Consider the following 26,391-nt stretch of genomic DNA (forward strand, 5'->3'; position numbering starts at 1 on the left):
TTCTTGTTAGGAATACTAACAATAGCTAAGTTATACTGAGCACCTAATATATACTTGGCACTGGCTAGGGGTTTTGCATATATTCTCTACATAGTCCTGATGGCAAGCCTGAAACATAATGATGCTGATAATAAAGAGGTTGATGATCAAGACAATGATGACTTAAAATAATAATAGCTAACATTTACTGAGAGCTTACTTCTACACCAGGCAGCTGCCTCTTTTAATTATCCTCATAACAACTCTAGGAGGTTGGCATTAGTATGATGCCCATTTTATAGAAAGAGAAACCAGGATACAAATCCTGCTTCTCCCCAAGGTCCTCTTGGCCACCACTGCTGTGAGCTTTGACCTCTTCACATTCAGATGCCAAGATTACTCGGTTTTGGTGGAATAACCAGAAATCCACAAGTCCCCAGATCCAAGTGAGCTGCGTGGGTCAATTCCTTCCACAGGAAGGCAGAGCTCCAGTACGTGGGAAGAGAGGATGCTACTCACAGCACGGAGGCCTCACAGCCCTCCCCCACTGTCCTTCCCTCTTTCTACTTGCTGAAATCCTGCCAAAAGTCACCTCCTTCATGAAGTCTTCCCTGCTCCTCTCGGTAGACTGTGACTTCTCCCTCCTACTCCACCCCCCCAATTTCCCAATGCACTTCTCACGATTCTCACATCATATATTACATCAGTTATCTTTCAGTTGCAAGCTCTTCGAAGGGCGGGGGTACCTTTCCGGGTAGTGCTTTCTAGAGTTCTTTCTGTAAACAGGGGCTTAATAAGGGTTTACCAATAACCACAGTAGTAGCCATAACAATCGCTTACTGAGCATTGACTACATACCAGGCAGAGGCGTGGATTACCATATTTCATACCTACAGAAACTCTGTGAAGTAGGGATCTGATTAGCTCTATTATATTACTGAGGAAACAGGTTTAAAAAGATAGAGTAATCTGCCTAAGGTAACACGGACAGGCAGTGATGCAGGTGGTCTCAGCCTAGAGCCCTCTTTCTCCACCCCTGTGCTATTATGGCCAGATAAAGAATGGTGAGAGTTAAGACTCCAGGCTTTGGAGGGGGTCCAAAAGGAAGAGAGTCCAGTTCACCCCGAATTATCCAGGCCCGGGCACACGCCTCCACATCCATAGCTGCCAAGCTATTCCTGTCTCCCTGCCTCTACCCTAAACAGCAAAAGGCCTCTGTAAATTTTCCCATGGCCCTCACAATGATCCCATCAGGTGAATGCTATGATCGTCCACATTTCCAGATGATGAAAGAAACGGAGGCCCAGGGAAGTTAAGTAACTTGCCCAAGATCCCACAGCAGGAAAGGGATAGAACTGGGATTCAAACCCAGGCCTGTCAGTTTGAGATAATGTAGGGATTATGGACTAGAAGAAATTCACATTTATTGTTTCACTAACCAAACCCAGCTTTGTCCTAAACTTTCCCTCTAGCAACAGCTCTACTTTGTGGAAGGAGGTGGGGACAGACAGAGATTAGTTCCTACTGCCCAGCTAATCCATCCCAGCTGCCCAAAGATCTGGGTCAGACCTTCCTTCCTGTCCCCGGGTTCAGCATGACTACCGACCAGGATGCAGCCAGGAGAACCCCAAGTAACTCCCAACTCCCAGATCACCTGGCATCCCCTGGTCCCAGGCACAGGGATATGGCCAGTGACCTCCTGAAGCAGGGCACTCAAGGAGGCTGTAACAGCCTTGCCTGGTGGCTGGGGGGCTTGCTTCTTCCAGATCTGGCAGGATGTTGACATGACCCCACCTTCCTTCCATCCCTGGACTTGAGATGGAGGTACCAAGCTAGCCAGCCCCAAAGCTACAGACCCACAGCCCTCTCTCTGGGCACACACCTCACCACCCTCCAGTCCATAACTCTCGGGCTTGGTTGCCTGGGCAGGTGCAGGAGAACAGCATCTTGCAATGCGGAGGTGGCAGCTGAGGGAAGGCCCAGAAGATTAATGTTTATCTCCTTCCTTAAGTCTCTTACTAGCTAATGGTTATAGTCCCACAACAGCAACAGCACTAAAAATAAGGGCACTCTGATTTACCAGTGACTTCGAGTGGAGAGGAGACACACAGACTCAGGCTCCCAACTCCTCAAAGGAGCTGCCCAGCGTCCAGAGGGTCCTTGTTGGCCTCGTAGTTCAGCCTTAACTCCAAGGAGCTGAGCCCTGTGTTCCCGGCAAGGCCCAGGTCTTCTCTGAACCCCAGGACTGCACCTTGATCCTCATTCTAATTCTAAGCTGTAGAGTATGGCAATTAACAACACATCGGTTTTGGAGTCAGACAGCCCTGGACTGAGCTCAACACTGCCACATCTGGCAAGCTATTAAACCCACCCGAGCTTCATTCATTCCTTCAAGAAATATTTATCGTGGCTGGGCACGGTGGGTCACGCCTGTGATCCCAGTACTTTGGGAGGCCGAGGTGGGTGGATCACTTGAGGTCAGGAGTTCAAGACCAGCCTGGCCAAGATGGTAAAACTCCATCTCTACTAAAAATACAAAATTTAGCCAGACATCCTCACTGGAACCCAGGAGGTAGAGGCTGTAGTGAGCCAAGATTGGGCCACTGCACTCCAGCTTGGGTGACAGAGCAAGACTCTGTCTCAAAAAAAAAAAAAAAAAAGAGAAATATTTACTGAGGCCTACTATGTGACAGGCAGTATTCGAGATGCTAGGAAGACAGTGGTGAACAAAACAGACAAAAATCCCTGCCCTCATGGAGCTGACACTCTAGTGGATTGTATGTGGGGGAGGGACAGACAATAAGAAAACTCAATGGCACATTAGACGTTACAGCAAGTGCTGCGTAGAAAAAGCAGAGAAAGCAGGGAGTGTAGATATAAGTAGGGCAGTCCAGGAAAGCCTCAGTAAGGAGGTGACATTTGATTAGGACCCAAAGGAGGTGAGACAGTGAGCCAGGCACATTATCTTGGGAAAGAGGTTCCTCACTTCCTTTTTTTTTAGACTGAGTCTCGCTCTGTCGCCCAGATTGGAGTGCCAGTGGCATGATCTCGGCTCACTACAAGCTCTGCCTCCCGGGTTCATGCCATTCTCCTGCCTCAGCCTCCCGAGTAGCTGGGACTACAGGCACCAACCACCATGCCCAGCTAATTTTGTTGTATTTTTTAGTAGAGACGGGGTTTCACCGTGTTAGCCATGATGGTCTCGATCTTCTGACCTCGTGATCCGCCCTCCTCGGCCTCCCAAAGTGCTGGGATTACAGGCATGAGCCACTGTGTCCTGCCAAGAGGCTCCTCACTTCTAAAATGGAGACAGCAAGATCTGAGGTTTAACTGAGGTGGTACAGGTCAAGAGTTTTGCGTAAGGTCTGGCATATAGCTCCTTTCCAAGGGCCCAGTGAGAAGCTTGACAGGGTCTCCTGGGCTGGGCCTGTGGCCACAGCTATCACCAGAGACACTGTGAATGGCACCCACTGTCCCCTCAGCCCAGGCAGATGCAGGGTCTGCAACACAGCAACTAAGCCCTCCTGCCTGGCTTCTGGGCTTCCCACATGGTCCTCCATTGCAGTCCTGGGTGTAGAGTGTCCCTCCCTGTTTTGGCGGGGCCCACCAGTGTCTACAGTCTGCAGGTGACAGGCAGCAACAGGGGCTCCTCAGAGAGAGGGGAACACCACAGGATGTGCCACTGTCTGCTTCCCTCCTCTTCCTCGCAGCCGTGGCACCCTGCCATCCACAAGCTCTCCTCAATGAACAGAGAGCTTTCTGCCTGCCATGCTCTCCCCGTTCCTGCCACCATGCACCGCCCGGCTACCACCCAGCCTCTCCAGCTGTTGTCTCCTGTCTCTTCCCCTGATTCTTCCTGTCCTGTAGTCACCTCCAGGGCTGCCCCACAGCACCTCCAGGGCTGCCCTACAGCTGCAAAAAACCAGAGGGTCCACCCCAGCAGCAGTGGCAGCAGAGAGGTTCCAGGATGGAGTAGCGGTTTCTAGATAATCTTTCCCAATGGCAAGGGCATCCCAGCTGGATGCCCTTGGATCCCCAACCCCAAAAAGGGCGAGGCCACTGAATGGGCTTGGTCTACAGTGGGAGGGCCCTGGCTCAGTATCCCAAGGTGCTGCAAAGGTATCTCCCTTGAGACAGCCCTCCTTCCAGTGGCCACTAGGGAGATGCTCAGACCTTCCAAGGTGGACCCTCCTCCACCCACCTTTCTACCAGGCTCATCCCCGCCCCTCCCACAGCCCAGCCCCCCCTTCCTGTTTGACAACAGCCACTTCCCGCTTTTGCACAGGGCCACTTCCTGCCTGCCTGTGTGCTACTGCCATGGAGAGACCCACCCCTGCCGGCCTTCAGCCCAGCTCCAACCACAGCCCTCTGCAGGTTTTCCCCATCATGAGCAGAGGTAGCAACAGGAGCAGAAAGCAGAAGCGGCTCCAGCCCTTCCCCAGCAGCCTGCCCAGGCCAGAGTGGTCTGAGCCCAGGCCAGAGCTAGGCCCTGGGAAACAAGGATCCTAGAAACCTAGCCTCTCCCGCCTTCTGCCCAAGTGCTTCAGGACTTGGTCCAAGGCTCCACGATTCACAGGAAGGGCAGCAAGAAGTGACCAGATGCACCGAGGGAGGCAGAAAAGAGGAAGCAGATAGGGAGGTGATAGCGTGCAGCCAAGGGGTGCACCAAGCCTGCCCTTGAACCACCTCCCCCTCTGGCCTGAAGACAGAAGCCTACTCCAATGCCCTTTCCTTCCTCTGCCGGGTCAGGGGACCAGGGCTGGCTGGCCACAGACTCTCCATGGCCCTCTCAGAGACGGGCCTGCTTGACATAGTGACATTTTCCTAAAAAAAAAAAAAAAAAAAACCACACATATGACAGCACTAGCTTCAAATAAGATGCTGCCACCTAAACATACAACCCTCTGTACGTGGGAAAGGATGTACATTCCTACTCTGACTGAGGGCTCTCCCAAGTTCCAATCTCAAAGGCATTCTTAATTTTGCAAACGGTATTTTGCAGGTCTGTGCCTGTGACCCCAAACATGGATGTGAGAAGTTTCCTGCAGCCCCACTGATTTCAGGGCTCGATGGGAGGCAGCCTCATTTGCTGCCCTCCTGAGTGCCCCTCATCTTCTTTCCAAGCAACAGAGGCTCCCGTCTGGCCCCCTTGGGGTCACTCTGAGCAGAAACAAGGACACGGCAGGGATTTGGTGTCATAATCCACCTTCCCCAGCTGCTTATGCACAGCCCTGGGCCTGGGCCACTGACCAGTGGGATTCCCAAGCCACGATCCCACCGACCTCATCCTGACACTGCGACGCCACATCCCTCCCTCTTTGAATCTCACTCTAAAGGGGCAAAGAGTCTCCAATTAAAAGCAAAGTCCATCCACCACGCAAGAGCAGGACCACGGCTTCTAATGCCCTCACCCGTGTACACCTGGTGACTAGCTGGGGGATGTGATACAGAGGGACGGGGCCTGAAATGTGCCCATGTGAACCCCCAAGGCTCTGTGCATGTACCCAGCATCCTCCCCTTATCTTCAGCCCTTACTCACGCAGTTTTAACTTGGTGACACAAAGACCTGAGCCCCACTTTGGCCTCTGGATCTCAAGGCAAGGGAAGCTCTAAGGAGGGAGAGAGGCTCCAAGAAATGCCCCACAGCGAAAAGGCCCTAAATCAGCTTTGACGGAGAAAATCCCCAAGGGGTCACTAGCAAGCCCCAAGAAGGCAAGGCTCTGCCTGGGGACACTCTGGCTGCTCTCAAGGGCCAGAAAAGGGTCAGCCGTCGTGTTCTCCATGGCCCCCGGCAGGGCTCCTGGTGCCTGCAGCCTTTGCCCACTGTTTTGGTGACATTTCCTTCATGGTAACCAGCCCCAAGTAAAACATCCCAGGAAGCAGCCCCTAAAAATAGCTCCTCCCAGGGCAGCAGCAAGCAGGGGGGAGGGGAAAGAAAGGGAGGAGAAAAGAGGGGAGCAGATGGGAAGCTGCGGCTGCTGCTGATAGGGCCCAGGAAGCGGAGATGGTGTTGGGGAGGAGTGGCTGGAAATCTCCCCACCGCACAGCCCAGAGAGGTGGGTACAGATGGGAATGGGGCCTCAGCCAGCAACGAGGAGGGATTTGCTCCACCAGGCTTGGAGCTTGGGGCTTAGATGGAGAGGTGTGAGGTGATATGCCAAGATTCATCACAGGAACAAAGTATCCAGAACCTGTGTTTTAAAGAAAGGCGCCAAGGAGTGGGTGGAGGCCACACGGACTGAGGATGCCTGGCAAAGTCACAGGCACCTGCAGCGCAAAAAAAAAAAAAAAAAAAAAGACCCCAGACAAAGCTTTTGTGCCTTGGTCTCCCCAGCAGTCCTGTGACAGATCTGTCTGGCCATGGGCAGATGACAAAGGGGCTCTGCAGAGAGGCATTCAAGAGGTGGGAAGTGCCCATGTCCTCCTGTCACCACCCTTTTGGCACCCATGGGATCAGGCCCTTGTTGGTCTGCCAAAGCTGTTCAGAGAGCAGCAAGCATAGAGATGGGAGGAGGAATGGTCACGCCCTTCCCCGTCTCCAGCCTCAGCAGAGAATGGGGTCAGCCACTCACCTCTAGGGTTTCAGCACAGCTTCTAGCAAGGGTATGGTGACAAGAGACCAAAGGAAGCAGCAGGAAGAAGGCAGGGGCCTCCCTGACGGGACAGGGTAACCTTCCCACCTCCATCCCCACACCGTGATGCAGCACCCCAAGTCACTCTGGGAAGGCAGGTGGGAGGGGAGGGGGACAGGCCAGTGTTGTGTGCCCTAAGGCCCACAGCTCAACATGACCACATGACAAAGCAGAAGCCTTCGCACAGAGGCGGGACCTGCAGTCGGCTTCCATCCCTTCAGGAGAGAAGGTAGAGGCGTTCCATCACCGATATGCAGGATGCCCATTTTTCTGTTTACAGAAATTGGCCTGTTTTACCCTGAGGAGGAAGGCATGGTTTTGCACACAGCCTCCTTAAATGCTTCCTCGAGGCCTGTGTTCCAGTGCTGTGTGGATTTCTCTTCCTTCTCCCACTCCCTGCATTGCTGCTTCCCCCTCCCTTCTCTTTCCCTCACTTCACCCAGATCCTTAACAGGAAAGTCTCACTTGGAGATACCACAGGGGACACAAATGTCATGGGGGCTACTCAGGCCAACGCTAAGGGGGTGGGGATTCTCAGCTGGCACCATCCAGGGGATCCCATTTCAGTCCCCAGGGCCAGCTGGACCCAGAAAGGGACAGCCTTTACCCTTCTGGTGGCCAACATGCCACAACCCAGCTTGCCGCAGCCTCAGACACAGACACCCCAATCCGGAGGCCCAGAACAAGGCCCCTAATCACAGAACAGCCCATGTGCACAGATGGCCACATAGCAGCAGACACACAATCTGGAGAAGGCTGGGCCAAGGTGTGTCTGTTGAATTCCAGAGGGCATGGCAAGAGCAACTGTTGTTGCAGATTTTAGGTGGCATCTTTTAGAGTGGCTCATGCCTCACCTGCATGAAATTCACTGGAGCATATGTTAAAAATGCAGATTCTGCAGCCCCACCCTAGACCTCCTAAAGCAGAATCTCTGTGGCTAAAGTTCGGAAATCTGCATTTTTTAAACCAGTACTCATGGTGATCCTTATGCACACTAAAATTGAAAATCACTACTTGGAAGAGATCTCAACAGTAGCCCTAGAGTGCCTTTAGTGACAAGGAAGGAGGAATCATCAGCTAAATGTCTGCCTACATCTCCCACTCTGCCTTATGCCCCAAGTACAGGTCTTTATCCTCATCTGTCCTCTCTTCCAGCAGCTGTATCAGGTCTGCAGCCTGGCTCCCTGGATCAGAAAGGGAGGACTCAAGCCTGCAGCAGGGTACAAGGGCTCTGGCAACTTGACTCTGAGTTTCCTGGGAGCCAAAGCCAAAAGGCAACCACGATTGGTTACATAGTCCTCTTGACCCATTCATTTAATGTGTATGTGGCCGGCATAAGTCAGGCACTTCGCTAGGGCCTGTCCGTGAAGAAGAAACACATAAGGACCCTTCCCTCACCTCCCAGGTCCTCACAAAGAGGAAAGCTTTTGTTTACATTTAGCTTCAAAAGAAATTTCTTCACATGGAATGTACAGATTAAATAAATATGTTAAAGTATTATAACAGATTTCATAACACCATTTCCAATAACATCTCTTAGTAAGGCCAAGGGCATTACCCCAGTATCCATCTCGGTGAAAGCGACTGGAATCCAGATAAATGGTACATATACAGAAGTTTCTTCTGATGCTGATTGTTCTAGGGATAAATCCTAAATGATGTAGAAGAAAGGACCATTTGCCCTTCAACTGTAGCAATATGGGGGAAATACTTTGGATATAAGCAAAGAGAGCAGGATATAAAATGTTATGCTCCGCGAGGTGAAAATCTTTATGCATATGAATAAAGATAAGAAGGGAATATGAAGATTTAAAAATAAAAAAAGACATAAGGGCTCAGGCTCCTTGAGGGGGGTGCTCTTAAATCTTAAAATAACGACTTATCATTGCCATCACCTGGCCCACTAGCTCCTGCATCCAAGCCTATTTTAAATGCCTCCTTCGGCCTAGGGGAGCTAAGCTTGGAACCATGGGCTCCCTTAAGAGCCCAGCTCCACTCCTATCACGGTTCTGAAGCAAACAGAGTGACGTTATGTGACTTTCAGTGACTTTATGTAGACAGGCCCACAGACAAAGAGTGCTCAATGCATATCCGCATGAACTCCCCACCCTACAACCTAGCCGCCAATGTGGGCCTCTGAGGCCATAGGGACAAGACACAACAGCCCAAAGGAAGGCTTCCTGTCTCAATCGAACCCCCTAGAAGACCAGGTGATCCCTCTCCCTGCCTCCCAGCCACCTCACCAAGGATGCCAAGAAGAAACAGCTCTATACCCTCTATCTTTTCAGTTTGTAGCCCAGAGAATCACAAACAAGAAAGATAGCAGGCAGGAAGACCCAGTGAACACAGCAAGCCCCTTCAGACCTTCACAGATGACCCTGGTGGGCCCACGACATTCCCAGACACAGAAATCCAACACCTGCAGAGCCCTAAACAGACAGCGACGAGTGAAACCCAGCCCCAGTGCCTGCACCTTTATAAAATATACAGTGTAAACTGAGAGTCTACAGGGAATCCATGGCCCTTACTCCCTAACCCCATGGGCACCAGCCCATGGCTACCCTGGCCCAGCTCTCTCCAGGAGCTCACATCCCCCATGCCCACACCTATAGTCCAGCTCCACCTTGTTCCCTCCATCTCCAAGACAGGCCCTTTCCACTCTCCCACCTCCACACAGTACTGGCTGGCACTTACATATTCTGACCCCTCTGGCTGGCATCTGTGCCTATCATCTGTGCCTCTGTCCCAAAGTCAACCTGGCACATGAGGCCACACAACAGAGCCCAGTCTTGGCATATCCATCTTGGGAGAGGGGGAGTTTCTGTCTGAAGCATATACTTTTACACAAGAATCCTCTTCTTGAGGGGGGGAAAAAATCAAAGAGAAATCAAACCTCATCCAGTTTGGCCGGGGAAAGATATCTGTTGGGAAAGATGGGACAAGGTTGAAAGGAGGTGAGGAAGGGAAAGGGATGCTATCACACAGGTCATGAAGTTCAGGCAGGTAGGAAAGGAGTAGGAAATGAAAGCCCCAGTCAGGCAGCTGCAGGAAGTCACCACATCACCTTTCCTCATATCCTAGAATTCGGCTCCCAGCCGTCTCTCCTTCCCTTACCCCTGGGTCAGAGGACACTGGTGAGATGAGGATAGCAAAGCATTGCGTCATCAACTGGAGACACCAGACACCAGCCCCGTTTCTGATGCACCAGGGTTCTGCTGTGTGGGCATGAGAGGTATCCAGCCTCAAGCCATCGTTCCTGCCTGCACCTTCCATCCTTGGCCAGAGGATGTCTGCCAGAGAGCCCAGCCCCTGTTGTCCCCCCACCCCCACTCCAGGGGAGGAGGGCATCTGACTGCTCACATATCTCTATGGCAACCATCCTGAGACTCAAGGTACCCAGAGAAAAAGAAAACAAACAAGTCCAACTTTATAGGCAATGCACACGAACAGGAAGAGGTGGAGCTGGATGGGAGTCAGAAATTAGTGCCCTACTAGGGGATGGAGAGAGAGTCCCCAGCCAGGTAGCGGAAAAGGCCCTGCTAAACAGGTCCCAGAACAACTGCCAATATGACAGAAGCCCAATGTCATCTCCATGAAATTGTAGAGCTTCTCTGAGCATTTGGGACATCTATTATGTCTCTTATCCCAGAGAAACTCGGGTCATTATTGGCCAAGGCCCATGTCTTCCCCAGGGCATGTGTCCTGGCTCCTAATATATTTATGGCATCCTACTGCCCAGCCCTAATTCCATTCTCTGAGTCTCACAACCTTTGTTCCCCAGCTGCACCCTGCAGCCCTCCAAGATCTGACCTCTGTACTCACTAGACCTGTTCACAGAGCACTTCACACAATGCTGGGTCTACACCTATCAGATGAGGTGAGTTTGGCAAGCACCCAATAGGAGGTTCAGAGAGTGTAGGTTCAAGGTGTGAAAGACAGGCCCTGACCCTCCCAGCCTCAGGTACCTGGGAGGATCTCGCAAGTGAGGCCCCAAGGCCTTGGCCTTTATGCTCCTCAGACTTGGAGGTAGTGCAGTTCCTGCCCAAACCAGGCCTTTGGGATTTCTAGACCATGAGGCATCACCCTCCACCTAGGACAGACTACATCTGCTGCTGCACCACCAACTTTGTAATTTGATCAAAAAAGCAATCAAGTTCATCTGGCAGAATTTGTTCCTAAGAAGCCCTCGCCAGTAGCAGCCTCCCCTGATGTTTACAGATTCCCTTCCCTTGGGAGTCTGTTCTGCCGCCTGGTGGGCAGGGGAGGCTGGCTTTGTCAGAGCTGCTCACTTACTGCATTTCCATCCTAAGTCACCACTGGGGCACAGGGACCAGGAAAGGCCTGCCGTAGCCACCACTGCCCCAAAGAGAGACGCTCCAAATGCCCCAAATTAAGAGCTCCCCATTCCGTACCACCCACCACCCCCATATCCTCCACCTCCCTGAAGACCGAACTCCCTTGAGCCTTTGGGGGCCACTGCAGCTACCTGCATCTCTTCCTTCATTCTTTTGTACCTGGGCGCTTCCAGTCCCCCATGCAACGCCTTTTCTGGCTTCAGCCTGACACAAAGTCCAACCAGTCTGAAATTCCAACTCCTCTCCAAGTGCTAAAACGCACAACCCCCAATTTCTGGGGCTTCTTCAGAAGAAACCATAGCCCCTGGAGGCACCCTCAGGAAGAGGTCAAGACAGTGAACACTCACCCCGGGCAGACAACTTCTTGGTATTGATGATTTTTGCTGCGTACTCTTGCGTGGAGGTTTTCTTCACACACCTGCGGACCACAGAGAAAGCACCCCTGGAGGGAGAAGGGGGAAAGAACTGGGACACGGAGCAGGGCAGAGTGACACAGACACACTTCAAGTCTGGGGACGATGATGCTCCCACCACCAGACCTCTAGTCACAGGCACACACACCGGCGCTGCGACCACCACCATCCAACAGGAGGCAGAAGGACGCGGCCACCGCAAGTCACTGAACAGATGTGGGTGGTGTGCCGCGCTCCCACCCCCTCATCCAGTCCCTGGGCAAGGCAACAGCCTCCACCTCAGGCTGCACATCAGGAGCGGGTGGGCGACGCTGAAAACACACACCTGCTGCATCTCAGACAGCCCTGCGGTCCCGGCCAAGAGAACCAGGGCAGAAGGGAGCAGACAGACCCTGCCCTTCTCTCACCAGGAACAGTTGAGGGTCGGGGAAGGAGACATTAAAAAGAGGGTATCATCCCCTGAAAGAGAAATCTCCCTCAACCATGGGGCAAAGTGAGGCTCAACCCCCCCTCCTCTCCCACAGCCGGCTTCATCTCACTGCATCCCGGCTCAACTGACAGCAAGGGAAGAGAGGACACAGTCAGACATCAAGAACTCCCCTTCCCATGTTATTTTCCTTGACGTCCCCCCCAATGGGAGCTCGCACTCAGCTCTGGAAACGTCTAGGGGGGCGGTCGGGGCGGGGGCTGCAGTGGCCGGGCTCGATGCCGCGGGTGGGGGTGGGGGGCCGGGGCTGCTGCAGCGGCCAGCTCAGTGCGGAGGGGAGGGGGATGCTGCGGCTGCGGCGCGGCTCCCGGGACCACTGCAGGGATGGGGGAGGGGACGGGGGTGCCGCAGCACTGCCCAGCCGAGGGGCTGGGAGCCTGGAGCGGCACTCGCGGGGGGCGGGGCCGGGCGCCAAACAGCACCCCCCCCACGCCCGGGCTCCGCAGCGGGGCCAGGGCTGCAGGGCCGGGGAGGGTCCTGAGTGCGAGGCGCGTGGGACCTGGGTTCAGGGTACAGAGTGAGCAACCTGGCAGCGTTGGGAGGTGGCCGGGAGCGGGGCGCATGAAGGGTGCGGAGGGGCGGGGCTGGAGGGCACCCGGGAAGGGTCCGGGAGCTGCAGTGTCCGCGGCGGCGCGCGGGGAGCAGCGGCCCCGCCAACTGCTGCAGGGCGCCAAGGGGGATGCGGGGCAGGGCGCGGGGGGCGCGGGGCCCAGAGGCGGCAGGCGGGAAAGGCGGGGGTGGGGCGGCCGAGGGGGCGCCGCAGCGGCCGGTGCAGGGCCGGGGGGCGGGGCGAGGAGCCGCATAGCGCCCGGGCGGCAGGGCAGGCAGGGGGACCGCGGCGGGCGGGCCGTACTTGCCAAGCTCCTCGAAGAGCTGGTAGTCGTCGGTGAAGCGGGTGCAGGTGGCGGTGGTGGCCATGCTGGCGGGCGGGCGGACGCGGCGGTGCAGCCCGCGCCGACGTCGGTGCACAGTCACCGCCGCCCGGCCGAGGGAGCAAGAGGAGGAGACGGGGCTGAGCCCGGCAGCACCGCGAGACTTTACCGGGGAGAGCGAGGGAGGGAGGGACACCCCCGCGCCGCCCGCCCGCCCCGCCCCCAGCCCCGCCGGCCTCCCCCCTCAGCCCGGCCCCCGGCCCGCCCCCGGGGAGGGGCCTCCCGCCGCCGGCCCCGCCCCGCCCCGGAGCCGCCCGCGCTGGGCCAGGCGCGCTGGGCAGCCGAGGGGAGGGGGTCCCCGATCTGGTCCACCCGTCCGGGCAGACCGAGCTGGAAGGTTCGCGACTTATGGGCTCGTCCCGGGGCGGACCCCGCGCAGGCTTGGGAACGTGCATGCGAGGGTGCGTGTGTTAGGAGTGTAGGGGTCTGGACCACTGAGCTCTCTGGACGGGACCCACACGCGGGTCCCGAGCCCCCAACCGGGCTCCTAGCATGTGGGGAGAGAGCCAAGGTGAAGGAGCCTGTGCCAGGTTGCATGCCCAGGAGGCGCCCCCAGCCTGCGCAGAGCCAGCTGCCAGCTGCCTTCCCTCCGGGAGCTGACAGTCTAGACTTGCGCAACCACCAGGGCCATTATTAGAAAGAAACCCTTCAGGCGCGGGTTGATCAGGGAGACCAGGCCAGGGACAAGGATACAGGTAGGACTCTGCCTCCCTGCACCATAACTGCAGAGATGAAAGAGTATTCTCTATCCGGCCAGCAGTGAAAGGGGTGAAGTGGGAAGACTCAGAAAGCTTTGCTTTGTGCAGTGGGGGCTAGAAGAGAAAGTGGAAGAAAGGGGAAATCCCCATATTCTTGCAAGGCACCCTCTTACTTTTATTTTCTGGCACCTACCACATTTTGTAATGAGGCATTGACTGGTATGAGGGGCAGTAGAGCTATCTCATAGCTGTCTAAGAGTGAACTTGCATCAAACTGCCTGGCTTGGATTTCTGGGCAACTCACTGATGAGCTCCGTGACCTTGGGTAAGTCACTTAATCCTTTTTTTTTTTTTTTTTTTTTTAGACGGAGTCTTGCGCTGTCGCCTGGGCTGGAGTGCAGTGGTGCAGAGGCTCACTGCAGCCTCCACCTCCCGGGTTCAAGTGATTCTCCTGCCTCAGCCTCCCGAGTAGCTGGGATTACAGGCCCCGCCACCGCGCTCGGCTAATTTTTTTGTACTTTTAGTAGAGACGGGGCTTCACTATGTTGACTAGGCTGGTCTTGAACGCCTGACCTCATGATCCACCCGCCTCAGCCTCCCAAAGTGCTGGGATTACAGGCGTGAGCCACTTCGCCAGGCTGGGAATAATAATATTATGTACCTCATAGGCCTGTGAGCACTAAATGGGCTAAGGCACTTAGAATAGTACTTGGTACCTAACTAGAACTAAGTTTGCTGGGTGGGGCGCGGTGGCTCATGCCTGTAATCCCAGCACTTTGGGAGGCTGAGGCGGGTGGATCACAAGGTCAGGAGTTTGAGACCAGACTGGTTAACATAGTGAAGCCTGGTCTCTACTGAAAATATGAAAATTAGCTGGGCATGGAGGCGCGCGCCCATAATCCCAACTATTCAGGAGGCTGAGGCAGGAGAATTGCTTGAACCCAGGAGGCGGAGGTCGCAGAGAGCCGAGATTGCACCATTGCACTCTAGCCTGCACTCGACAGGACGAGACTTTGTCTCAAAAAAGAAAAGAAAAGAAAGAACTATGTTTGCTGTTATTATTTGTTTAATATTTGCCTTCCCACTGAATTGTAGGCTCCAATAAGGTGGGGCCTCTGCACCTTTTGTTCACCATTGTACACTCAGCCCCAGACCCTCAGTAAATATTTGTGGGATGGCAGAGGGAGATACCCCCCCTTCTCCTGTCCCCACTATCACAAGTTGGTGGGACAGAGGCACATAACTGTCTCAATGGGGGACAAACTGGCTGGGCAGGTTCCTGACCTGCCTGGGCAGCTGTCCCCTGAGGCTGAGGCCAGCCCTAACTGGGCAGGGTGGAGCTCAGCCAGAGGCAGCCGCACAGTCTTGATTACAGCAGGACGCCCACTGGGAGTTGGGTCTCCGTCTGGAGCAGGCTCGCTCTGCCAGAGTAGGGGGCTGAGAGGTGTCCCAGCCTCCCAAGCTGCCTCCCTGAGGGGTGGGTGGGGCAGAGCTCTCCAGGAGTGCTCCCCTCCTGTCCTGACCCAACAGCACTGGGAGCTGCTTTGGGAACCAGACTGCCCAGTAGGGGTGATTAGGGAATGGAAGGGCGTGAAGCCCTAAAGGAAAAGCATTAGCAGTTCTCTAGGGAGAAGGGTAGAGAGGGCCAAGGGAAAGGGTAGCAGTGCCAGAACACCATGCCCCACCCCTCCCCAGGGCAACAGGAAGTAAAGTGGAGAGTAAGGCCACTTCCTATCTCAAAGCACCTGGGTGAGAGCCAGGTCCCAAGTCCCAGTGTGGGGTAGGGCAATGAGATTGCGTACATGGAGATGCCAGTAAGTGTTGAGTTTCTGTCATCCATCTTCAAAGCAGAAGCAACCGCGAATATCAGTTGATCATCAATGTGCCCTTCCCAAGTGCTCAAGGCAACTTGCTTCCTGATCTCCAGGCTGATACTTGAAACTTTCTATTCATGAATGGAAGGTGGAATGAGGAGAGGAGGAGAGGTCAGAACAAGCACAGAAGAGGCTGCCATGGGGTCCCCTAGGAGTATCCCTGGGCAAATGTAAAACAGGACTACAACCCTGACCAGTCTCACGTGCCTGCTGGGAGAGGAACATCATCCCGACTGAGGGGAGGGTTCACCACTAGTTGTTTCAGGGTAACCATATAAAGCATTTTGCACTGTATCTCTAAAAGGTAAAGTGATGAGAAAAATATTGGGGTGAAGCCTCAGGGGTGACTCACAGTACTATATAAGTGGAGCTAGCTGCTTTTCAACAAATATCACTCCCTACCACAGGTTTGTCACTGCCTTTTACTTTCTGAAACATCCAAATAAAGTAGAAAATTAGAATTCACACAATTAGAAGAAAACTTAATCCATTGTCTTTTTTTTTTTATTTTCCCCCTGAGACAGGGTCTCGCTCTGTCGCCCGGGCTGGAGTACAGTGGTGCCGTCACGGCTCACCGCAACTTCAGCCTCCCAAGTAACTAGGACTACAGGCATGTGCCACCACACTTAGCTAGTTTTAATTTTTTTTGTGGAGATGAGATCTCACAATTTTGACCAGGCTGGTCTCAAACTCCTAGACTCAAGCAATCATCCTGTCTTGGCCTCCCAAAGTGCTGGGATTACAGGCATGAGCCACCTTGTCCAGCCTCCTTTTTCCTTCGTATCTCTACCTCTCCCTTCCTCCCTCACTACTTCTCAACAGCGCAGCCTCTGACGCATCCATGGTGGTGGTTTGGAGCCTATAGACACTTCTGTGTACACACACAAACACACACCCTCGCACATACACCCTCCTCTATCCCCACTGATGTAGCGCCCACACAACATCCAGCTACCCCACAGCAATTAGAGGGAAGATACACACAAATAATAACAAGCTCAACAGCTCCCTCCACCTCAGTATCTATGGCAACCTCCTGGGGTCTTCGGGCTGGGTTGCTCCGGTTGTAGTCAGTCCCCTGGGCAGCACCAGCACTCAGGCTGTGCTCAGAGCTCGGAGAACAGGGAATGACAAAGGTATCAATACCCTGATAATCACCAGAGGCACCCACTGGGTGGGACCCTCCATCATTCAGATCTTTCTCTTTGAAGCCTGCAAAGTCTCATGTCCATGAGGGGTTTTCAGTCCATATTCTAAGCAGAATCCATGGGGTTACATGGCCAGGCCCCAACAGCTAGTCAAATATGTATCGATGCTCCACATAAGATTTGGTTGCAGTTAAGACTCCCTAACTAAAAAGAAGTTTGGAACCCTTTGGACTTCTGGGTCATTTCCAACTCTGAGATTCTATGATTAGTTTTGGAGAATTAGGAGTGATGAGATCATGACCTCTCTCCAAGGAACTCTCAGAGAATTATTAATGGTGAGGCATTTAAAACTGGAGAGAAGATGTGATCATGGAGATAGGAAAGAGTGAGAAAGCAAATAAAACATTTGTTTTGTTTTGAGACAGTGTCTCACTCTCTCACCCAGGCTGGGGTGCAGTGGTGTGATCCTAATTCACTGCAGCCTTGAACTCCTGGGCTCAAGCCACTCTCCTGCCTCAGCCTCCAGAATGGCTGGGACTACAGGTCCATGACACTATACCCAGCTTAATTTTTTTTTTTGGTAGAAATGAGTGTCTTGCTATGTTACCCAGGTTGCTCATGAACTCCAGACTTCAGGCTGTCCTCCTGCTTTGGCCTCTCAAAGTGCTGTGATTACAGGCATGAGTCACTGCAAACACAATATTTAAATAAGCAATCCTCACACTGGGAGGGAGTGAAGGATGCCCCTCTGCCCTGGAAGACACATCAGAAAAAGCCTACCAGTGGGCTTCTCCAAATCACTACTTTTTCCCATCCCTCCTAAATCTAAAAGCTGAAAAAAAAAAAAAAAAAAAAAAAAAAAAAAAGGGACTGAGAACCACAGATTATGTCAATGACTGCAGCATTTTGTTTTTCTTCTTCTTCTTTTTTTTTTTTTTAAGATAGAGTCTCACCGTGTCGCCTAGACTGAAGTGCAGTGAAGTGATCCCAGCTCACTGCAGCTTCTATCTCCTGGGCTCAGGCCATCCTCCTATCTCAGTCTCCTGAGTAGCTGGGACTACAAGCACGATCCACCATGTCCAGCTAATTTTTTAAATTTATAGTAGAGACAAGGTCTTGCTATGTCGCCTGAGCTTGTCTTGAACTCCTGAACTCAAGCAGCCCTCCTACCTCAGCCTCCCTAAGTGCTGGGGTTACAGACATGAGCCACCGCACCTGGCCTGACTGCAGTATTTCTTAGAGGAGGGGCTGATATATTTGAGGTGAGTGGCTGAGCTCCTGAAGTTTGGGACATAGGAGATTTTGGAATGAGAGGCTGAGGTGTTTGAGGCAAGGGCTGCAGCATCTGGTGTAAGGAACAGAGGTATCTAGAATAGGGTTTGAGGCACTAGGGATGAAGAGCTGAGCTGAGAAATTCAGGTAAGTGTAGAAATATGTAACGTGAGGAGCTGAGGGCCTGATGGCGGGGAGCTTCCGCACGTTTTCCAGCCAGCGGGTTAGTTCCAAAGAGCAATGTGATCCTGGCCTTCTCATCCATCCAGTCCAGGGTGTGGCCCCCTCTGCCTCTTGACCCCTCTGCCATCCTCTTATAGACTGTGAGCTTCTTGAAGGCAGGGCATGGCTGATCTTTCTCCTTGTATCCCCAACACCTACCATTGAAGCCTGGCACATAGTAGGTGCTCAGTCTTTTGGAATGAATGAAGTATTGGGTGCAAGGGGCTGAGATACTTGGAATGAAGAGGCAGAACCAGTGGACAAATCTGTCATCAGAGACAGTGACAGAGCTGTCATCAGAGGCACCAGTGAGGTACTGATGCCACTACAGGCGGGCGGCATGCGTCAGCGTGGACGACCAGGGCAGGAAGAGCAGCATGTGGGGCCCCCTGGTGGGCAAATGTGAGGCACACAGGGAGGGATGGAAAGGGGAGCGTCAAAAAAAAAAAAAATGACAAAGCGAGATGTGGTCAGGATGACAAAACTCACCAGGGAAGGTAACGTCTAGAGAAGGCTTGCTACTTGCAAGGCTCGTGCACTAAGCACTCTAAATAATCTACTCCATTTAACTCTCGCCATCACCCTGCAAGTATGGAAGTTTAGAGGAGGAAACTGAAGTTTAGAAAGGTAAAGTAGCATGCCCCGGGGCAAATAGCTAACACAGTTGATGGTGGAGCTCGGAGGATATGATTGAAGGGCAGTGAATAGAAAGAGATAGGGGGCCTGTAAATTGAATGGGGGGCAATTCAGACAGGCTCACACCACCAATACCATCTAGGTTGGAATCTTAAACTCATTGTGGATTTATCTCAATCTAGTCCCAGCCCCCTGAATCCAGGCATGTACCCACAGGGGACATTTGTTCGTTCGTTTGTTCATTCATTCATTCATTCATTCATTCATTTTATTGAGTAGCTCCACTGTTCCTGTCATTTAGGAAACAGAAGAGAAGAATCCAGCAAAACTCTGCCTCTTGGCGCTTACATCCCTGTAGGCAGGCGGTGTACCTGGAAAGAGGTCATTTTGGACTGAAGTTAGGTCCTACCACAGAGAAAGTAAAATCAAGTAATGAGGATAGAGAGTGATGGGGTAGGGAACATAGAGGGCGCCTTTAACCGAGGTACTCAGACCTGGGTGCTCTCTGAACGCAACTTTTGAGGGAGACATTTAGGAATAACATTTAGAAATGATGATAAGGAGGTAGTTGTTTGAAGATCCAAACAAGAGCATTCCTGGTGGAAGGGGCAGTGACAAAGTCCTGAGATAAAAAGCGGTCATGGTCCCAGCTACTTGGAGGACTGAGGCCTGAGGATCACTTAAGCCTGGGAGGCAGAGGATGCAGTGAGCCGTAATCATGCCACTGCACTCCAGCCTGGACAACAAAGCGAGACCCTGTCTCAAATAAAATAAAATTTTTTAAAAAGGTCATGGAGTATTTGAGGGGTGGAAAGAAGACTGGTGTGGCCAGAGTGGGCCAGGGGGCAGCAGTGGGAGAATAGGGCCCAGAGGCCCTAATAAACCCCACCATCCTGGTACAACCACCCTGACGTTCCTTCTGTGGTCCCAAACTCTGTAACTCGCAGGGAGCCCACAGGGGCAGGCTACCTCCATGCTCACAAACAAAGGAGACCTGAAATCCCAGCTCAGTGCAAGAAGACACCTTCATCAAGGACAGACATAAATCTGGGTCTGGAGCTAGAAGCGACGCTGTTTCTTGGCCCTTGGCCACCACAAAGAAGGGTGGTAGAGATGGCCACAGGATGACCTGTCTGCACTTCAGGGGTTCTGGGGGTGGTGCACTGGGGGTCTCTGCAGAAACAGACAGTGTCCACTTAGTCCATTCAAACAACTGTCTCTCTGCCCTGGGCAAGCTTTAGTCTTAACCCCTGCAGAGGACAGCAAGAGGCCAGAAATAGGCCCTACCTTAAAGAGCTTTACTCATGGGGGACAAGAAGATAAACATGATAATAAAACAAGGATACAAGCCCCAAGATTAGCACCACAGGCAGCCTCTGGGTCTTTGCACAGGTGGCTGCCTGACTCACTCTTCCCTCCCCTCTTTGCCTGTGTGTCCTCCTGTTTTCTGCCCAAGCAGCATTTTCTCAGGGTAATTTTCCCTGGCCTCTTGACCAGATCAAATTCGTGTCTTGACAGCCCCAAAAGTACCATCTGCCACTTCTTCAAAGCACTTGTCCCAAGTGTATACAGGTGTTTCTATGACTACAGGCCTCAAGAGGGTAGGGTCTACGCCTGTTTATGTTCATCCTGGCATCCCCAGGATCTAAAGTGCCTCAGCTGTAGTAGGTACTCAACAAATGCTTGGAAAGTAAAAGCAAAGCATGGTGTAAATGGGAGTAATGGAATCAGTTGGAACCATCAGAAGTGACTTAACAGAAAGGAAGGAGAGGAAGGATGTTGGTGGATAGAAGTGGAATTGAGGAGGCAATGCCAGTGGAAAACACAGTGTTGAGGTGCTGAGGGCTTGACAGGTGTTTGGGACACGGGGTGGTCAGGAGAAAAGGAGGGGAGGGTGTGAAGAGGGGGAGAAACAGGCCATAAAGCTGGGACCAGCCACATGGAAATCATGCCTGGCTGTGGGTGAGCTAACAGGCCAGGCAGGGATGTGCCTCAGGAAGGACCCATGTCAGGCTGGGCACGGTGGCTCATGCTTGTAATCCCAACACTTTGGGAGGCCAAGGCAGGAGGATCACCTGAGAGGTCAGGAGTTCGAGACCAACATGGCGAAACCCTGTCTGTACCAAAAATACAAAAATTAGCCAGGCGTGCAAGTGCACGCCTGTAATCCCAGCTGCTTCGGAGGCTGAGACAGGAGAATCACTTGAACCTGGAAGGCGGAGGTTGCAGTGGGCCAAGATCGTGCCAGTGCCCTTTAGCCTGGGTGACAGAGTGAGACTCCATCTCAAAAAAAAAAAAAGGAAGGACCCATGTCCAACTCTCTGGACTCCAGGCAGGGTCCAGAGGCTGCTAGGTCCCAGACCTGAGCTACAGATGATCCCCTTCTAGACATTCCCACTTGAATGTCACACTATCCACCCAAATTCGACATGATCCTTCTCTAAATTAACCACATCGAGAGACTGGATAACATGATGGTTGAGAACACACTAGCCGTGGGAGCCTGTGAGCATTTCTTTTGTTTTTTGTTTTTGAGACATTATTTCGTTCTGTTGCCCAGGCTGGAGTGTGGTGGTGCAATCACAGCTCACTGCAGCCTAGACTTCCCAAGCTCAATCTATGCACCTATCTCGGCCTCCTGAGTAACTGGTTCTACAGGTGTGCGCCACTATGCCCAGCTATTTTCTTTTTGTATTTTTTGTAGAGACAGAGTTTCACCATGTTGCCCAGGCTGGTCTCAAACTCCTGACCTCAGTGAACTGTCCGCCTTGGCCTCCCAAAGTGCTGGGATTACAGGCGTGAACCACCGCGCCTGGTCTGTGTTTTATGACTTGTCTGTGCCTCAGTTTTCTTACCGGCAAAATAGGAATAATACTAGTACTCACTTCATAGACTTTTTTTTTTTTTAATTAGCATCTTATTTATTTTCACTGGCAAAAAAAATGTATGTCTTTATCATATACAACATGTTGTTTTGAAATATGTATACATTATGGAGTGGCTAAATCCAGCTGATTAACATATGCATTATCTCACATACTGTTTTTTTGTGTTGAGAACACTTTAAAATCAACTTTCTTAGTTATTTTCAAGAATACAGTACATTGTTATTAACTATAGTCACCATGCTAACTTTTTGAGACAAGGACCCACTCTGTCACCCAGGATGGGGTGCAGTGGCATGATCTCAGCTCACTGCAACCTTGGCCTCCCATGTTCAAGTTGGTATTACAGGTACGTGCCACCAGACCTAGCTATTATTTATTTATTTATTTATTTATTTATTTATTTATTTATTTATTTATTTTTGTAATTTTAGTGGAGACAGGGTTTTGCCATGTTGGCCAGGCTGGTCTCAAACTCCTGACCTCAAGTGATCCACCCACCCCAGCCTCCCAAAATGCTGGGATTACAGGCCACTGCACCCGGCCAATCACAGTGCTATGTCTCCTGATAGATCTCTTGAACTTATTCCTCCTAGCTATTGATAGGAATTTATGAGGAATAAATTATCAGTATAAGTGAAGGGCAAAAGAGTGCCTGGAATAGTCAGGGCTCAATAAATATTAGCCATTAGGTTGGGCGCGGTGGCTCAAGCCTGTAATCCCAGCACTTTGGGAGGCCGAGACGGGCGGATCACGAGGTCAGGAGATCGAGACCATCCTGGCTAACACGGTGAAACCCCGTCTCTACTAAAAACTACAAAAACTAGCCAGGCGAGGTGGCGGGCGCCTGTAGTCCCAGCTACCCGGGAGGCTGAGGCAGGAGAATGGCGTGAACCCGGGAGGCGGAGCTTGCAGTGAGCTGAGATCCGGCCACAGCACTCCAGCCTGGGTGACAGAGTGAGACTCCGTCTCAAAAAAAAAAAAAAAAAATATATATATATATATATTAGCCATTAGAAGTATATACCTCTTGCCACCCTTGACTGGTTTTCTTCTCAGGATCCCTTGGCTCTGACAGTGACGTGACTAGTCTGCCAATGACTTAGGTTCAGAATCTTGGAGTCAATCTTGATTCATCCCTTATCTCACTCAGGGGACAGAGCTGGGTTTGAATTCTGGGATTGCTGCTTACTATTAATACTTGTGCGACCTTGGGCAAGGTACTTAAGCTCCCTGAGCTTCGTGTTCCTTATTGGTAAAATAAAGATGTTATAACTTTCACTGTAGGGTTGTTATAATAATTTAATGATAGTATTTGTAGGTGAATGGCTCGATGCCTGATGCTAAATAAATGATACTTGTTATTATTATCATCCTGTATATCATTAGGAACTGACACCCATATATTTTTCCCTTTACATGTCCTTGTATCCATCTCTTCTTTTTTATTTCCCTCCCACCATCCTGGACTAGGCCTTCCTCAGCCTCCTGAGTTTCTGCAGTAGCCCTCCTTCTAACTTTGCTGACCCATTTTATTTATTTTCCTCTTTCTTTCTTTTTCTCTTTCTTTCTCTACCTTTTTTCTTTCCTTCCTCCCTCCCTCCTTCCCTCCTTTCCTTCCTTTCCTTCCCTTCCCCTTCCTTCCTTCCTTCCTTCCTTGATTCCTTCCTTCCTTCTCTATCTCTTTTTCTTTCTTTCTAAGAAATATTGAAAATTTTGAAATTTTGAAAATTGAAAATTGAATATTGAAAATTGAAATAAGAAAATTTCTTTGTAAGAAATATTGGCCAAGCGCAGTGGCTCATGCCTGTAATCCCAGCACTTTGGGAGGCTGAGTGCCTGAGGTTGGGAGTTCAAGACCAGCCTGACCAACATGGAGAAACCCTGTCTCTACTGAAAATACAAAATTAGCCGGGCATGGTAGCGCATGCCTGTAATCTCAGTTACTCAGAAGGCTGAGGCAGGAGAATCGCTTGAACCCGGGAGGCGGAGGTTGCAGTGGGCCGAGATTGCGCCATTGCACTCCAGCTTAGGCAAGAAGAGCAAAACACTGTCTCAGAAAAAAAAAGAAATATTAATGGGACATTGTCTCAGTGCTGGGTATATAGTAGTGAACAAGGCCGGTCGCGGTGGCTCACCCCTGTAATTCCAGCACTTTAGGAGGCCGAGGCAGGTGGATCACCTGAGGTCAGGAGTTTAAGACCACCTGACCAATATAGTGAAACCCCATCTCTACTAAAAATACAAAAATTAGCTGGGTATGGTGGCACGCGCCTGTAGTCCCAGCTACAAGAGAATTGCTTTAACCCAGGAGGTGGAAGTTGCAGTGAGCAGAGATCACACCAGTGCACTCCAGCCTGGGTGACAGAGCAAGACTCTGTCTCAAAAAAAAAAAAAAAAAAAAAAGTAGTGAAAAAAAAAGATGATGTCTCTGCCCTCAGGAAGCCTACCTTCTGGTGAGAGGGACAAACAATAAACAAATGAACAAATAAATATTTAATACATCAGGTGGTGATAAGTCTTACCAAAAAATTAAAGCAGGGAAAGGGGTAGAGAGTGGCAGAGGGGTACTATTTGATATAATGTGGTCAGAGAAAGCCCCTCTGCTGAAATGAACACATAGGCAGAGATCTGCAGAAAATAAGATCACTTTCAATAGGCTACTTCTTTGCTGAAATGCTGTTTCCTTCAGCATTAAGTATGAATGCCCATGTAGAACTCTCCGGAACCTGCATAGTTCTGGTCAGTCTTGTGGTTTTGTTCCACTCCCACACTGCCCTGCTTTTGTGGACAGGCTCCACATGCTGAAGGATGTGCATCATTAGGTTAATAGTTCCTATCTCTGATAGTGGTATCAATGTGAACTATTTTTCTTCCTTGAATGTGCTTTCTAAATTTCTTATGTTGAGTCCGGGTGCGGTGACTCATGCCTATAATCCCAGCACTTTGGGAGGCACTTGAGGTCCCAGCACTTGAGGTCAGGAGTTTGAGACCAGCCTTGCCAACATGGTGAAACCCCATCTCTACTAAAGATACGAAAATTAGCGGCCGGCTGCAGTGGCTCACACCTGTAATCAGCACTTTGGGAGGCCGAGATGGGCGGATCACGAGGCCAAGAGATCGAGACCACCCTGACCAACATGGTGAAACCTCGTCTCTACTAAAAACACAAAAATCAGCCAGGCATGGTAGCTCACGCCTGTAATCCCGGTTACTTAGGAGGCTGAGGCAGGAGAATAGCTTGAACCCGGGAGGCGGAGGTTACAGTGAGCCGAGATTGCAACACTGCACTCCAGCCTGGCGACACAGCCAGACTCTGTCTCAAAAAAAAAAAAAGAAAGAAAGAAAAAGGAAAAGAAATTTGCTGGGCATGGTGGCACGTGTCTGTCATCCCAGCTACTTGGGAGGCTGAGGCAGGAGAATTGCTTGAACCCGGGAGGCAGAAGTTGCAGTGAGCTGAGATTGCACCACTGCACTCCAGGCTGGGCGACAGAGCTAGACTCCATCTCAAAAAACAACAACAAACAAGACGGAGTCTTGCTCTGTGGCCCAGGCTGGAGTGCAGTGGCGCGATCTTGGTTCGCTGCAAACTCTGCCTCCCAGGTTCACACCATTCTCCTGCCTTAGCCTCCCAAGTAGCTGGGACTACAGGTACCTGCCACCACACCCGGCTAATTTTTTGTATTTTTTTAGTAGAGACAGGGTTTTACCATGGTCTCGATCTCCTGACCTCGTGATCCGCCCGCCTTGGCCTCCCAAAGTGTTGGGATTACAGGCGTGAGCCACCGTGCCCTGCGTTTCCTAACTTTTTAGTGATCACCATTCTAACTGGTGTGAGATGGTATACCATTGTGGAAGACAGTGTGGCGATTCCTCAAGGATCTAGAACTAAAAATACCATTTGACCCAGCCATCCCATTACTGGGTATAAACCCAAAGCATTATAAATCATGCTGCTATAAAGACACATGCACATGTATGTTTACTGCAGCACTATTCACAACAGCAAAGACTTGGAGCCAACCCAAATGTCCATCAATGACAGACTGGATTAAGAAAATGTGGCACATATACACCATAGAATACTATGCAACCGTAAAAAAGGATGAGTTCCTGTCTTTTGTAGGGACATGGATGCAGCTGGAAACCATCATTCTCAGCAAACTATCACAAGAACGGAAAACCAAACACTACATGTTCTCACTCATAGGTGGGAATTGAACAATGAGAACACCTGGACACAGGAAGGGGAACATCACACACCGGGTCCTATTGTGGGGTGGGGGGCTGGGGGAGGGATAGCATTAGGGGATGTACCTAATGTAAATGACGAGTTAATGGGTGCAGCACACCAACATGGCACATGTAACAAACCTGCACGTTGTGCACATGTACCCTAGAACATAAAGTATAGTTAAAAAAAAAAAAAAAAGGAGGAAATGCTATTTAAAAAAAAAAAAGTAAAAGAAGTGAGGAGGCTGGGCCTCCACTCCAAACGGGCAGTGATTCTGCTTGTCCACTAGAGGCCGCCTTAGACCCAGTTTTAGAGAGCCAGCGAGCCACCAGATTACTCAGCCCACTCCACCCCAGGAGTCATTTCCAGCACCAAGTCTGTCTTAGCACCCAAGGCACCACAGTCTATTGGTGCCTCCAGCTTTGGTTTCTTCCAGTAGATCACTACATCTCAGACATGGAATGAGCTCCAGAATAAAAGTTGCTGATGCCAGCTAGGTAACAGGCGTGTTCTGGCAGGTTCCAGGTGCCCCTCGATGAGCCAAATCAACAAATATATATGGGGCACCCGACTGAGCACCTTCTGTGTACTAGGCAGGATGCTATACTCTGGGACTAGCTTGGT

General features: G+C 51.4%; 2 protein-coding genes across 13 annotated transcripts in view; one reads left to right on the top strand and one right to left on the bottom strand.

Annotated features, from left to right (window-relative positions):
• The window catches only part of CAMK2G (calcium/calmodulin dependent protein kinase II gamma), a 62,590-nt gene extending 49,674 nt beyond the window's left edge, over positions 1-12,916 (bottom strand). For 4 of the 12 annotated variants that reach the window (XM_023204933.2, XM_023204931.2, XM_023204929.2 and 1 more), the window contains exons 1-2: positions 12,720-12,915; positions 11,314-11,408 (exon numbers count right to left, since the gene is read on the bottom strand). In XM_023204933.2, coding sequence (XP_023060701.1) covers positions 11,314-11,408; positions 12,720-12,784 — 160 coding nt within the window. In that variant the 5' untranslated portion in view covers positions 12,785-12,915. Of the gene's footprint in view, positions 1-11,313; positions 11,409-12,719 lie in introns of all 12 variants that reach the window. The other 8 variants (XM_023204936.2, XM_023204934.3, XM_023204932.2 and 5 more) reach the window with 4 other exon arrangements.
• A 150-nt stretch (positions 12,917-13,066) lies between these two features.
• PLAU (plasminogen activator, urokinase) overlaps positions 13,067-26,391 on the top strand; it is a 45,727-nt gene continuing 32,402 nt past the window's right edge. The window contains exon 1 of the mRNA XM_023204909.1: positions 13,067-13,821. The gene's annotated coding sequence lies outside the window, so the exon portion shown is untranslated. The remainder of the gene's footprint in view (positions 13,822-26,391) is intronic.

This window comes from Piliocolobus tephrosceles, chromosome 9, assembly GCF_002776525.5.
Source record: "Piliocolobus tephrosceles isolate RC106 chromosome 9, ASM277652v3, whole genome shotgun sequence".
NCBI classification, from domain to species: Eukaryota; Metazoa; Chordata; class Mammalia; order Primates; family Cercopithecidae; genus Piliocolobus; species Piliocolobus tephrosceles.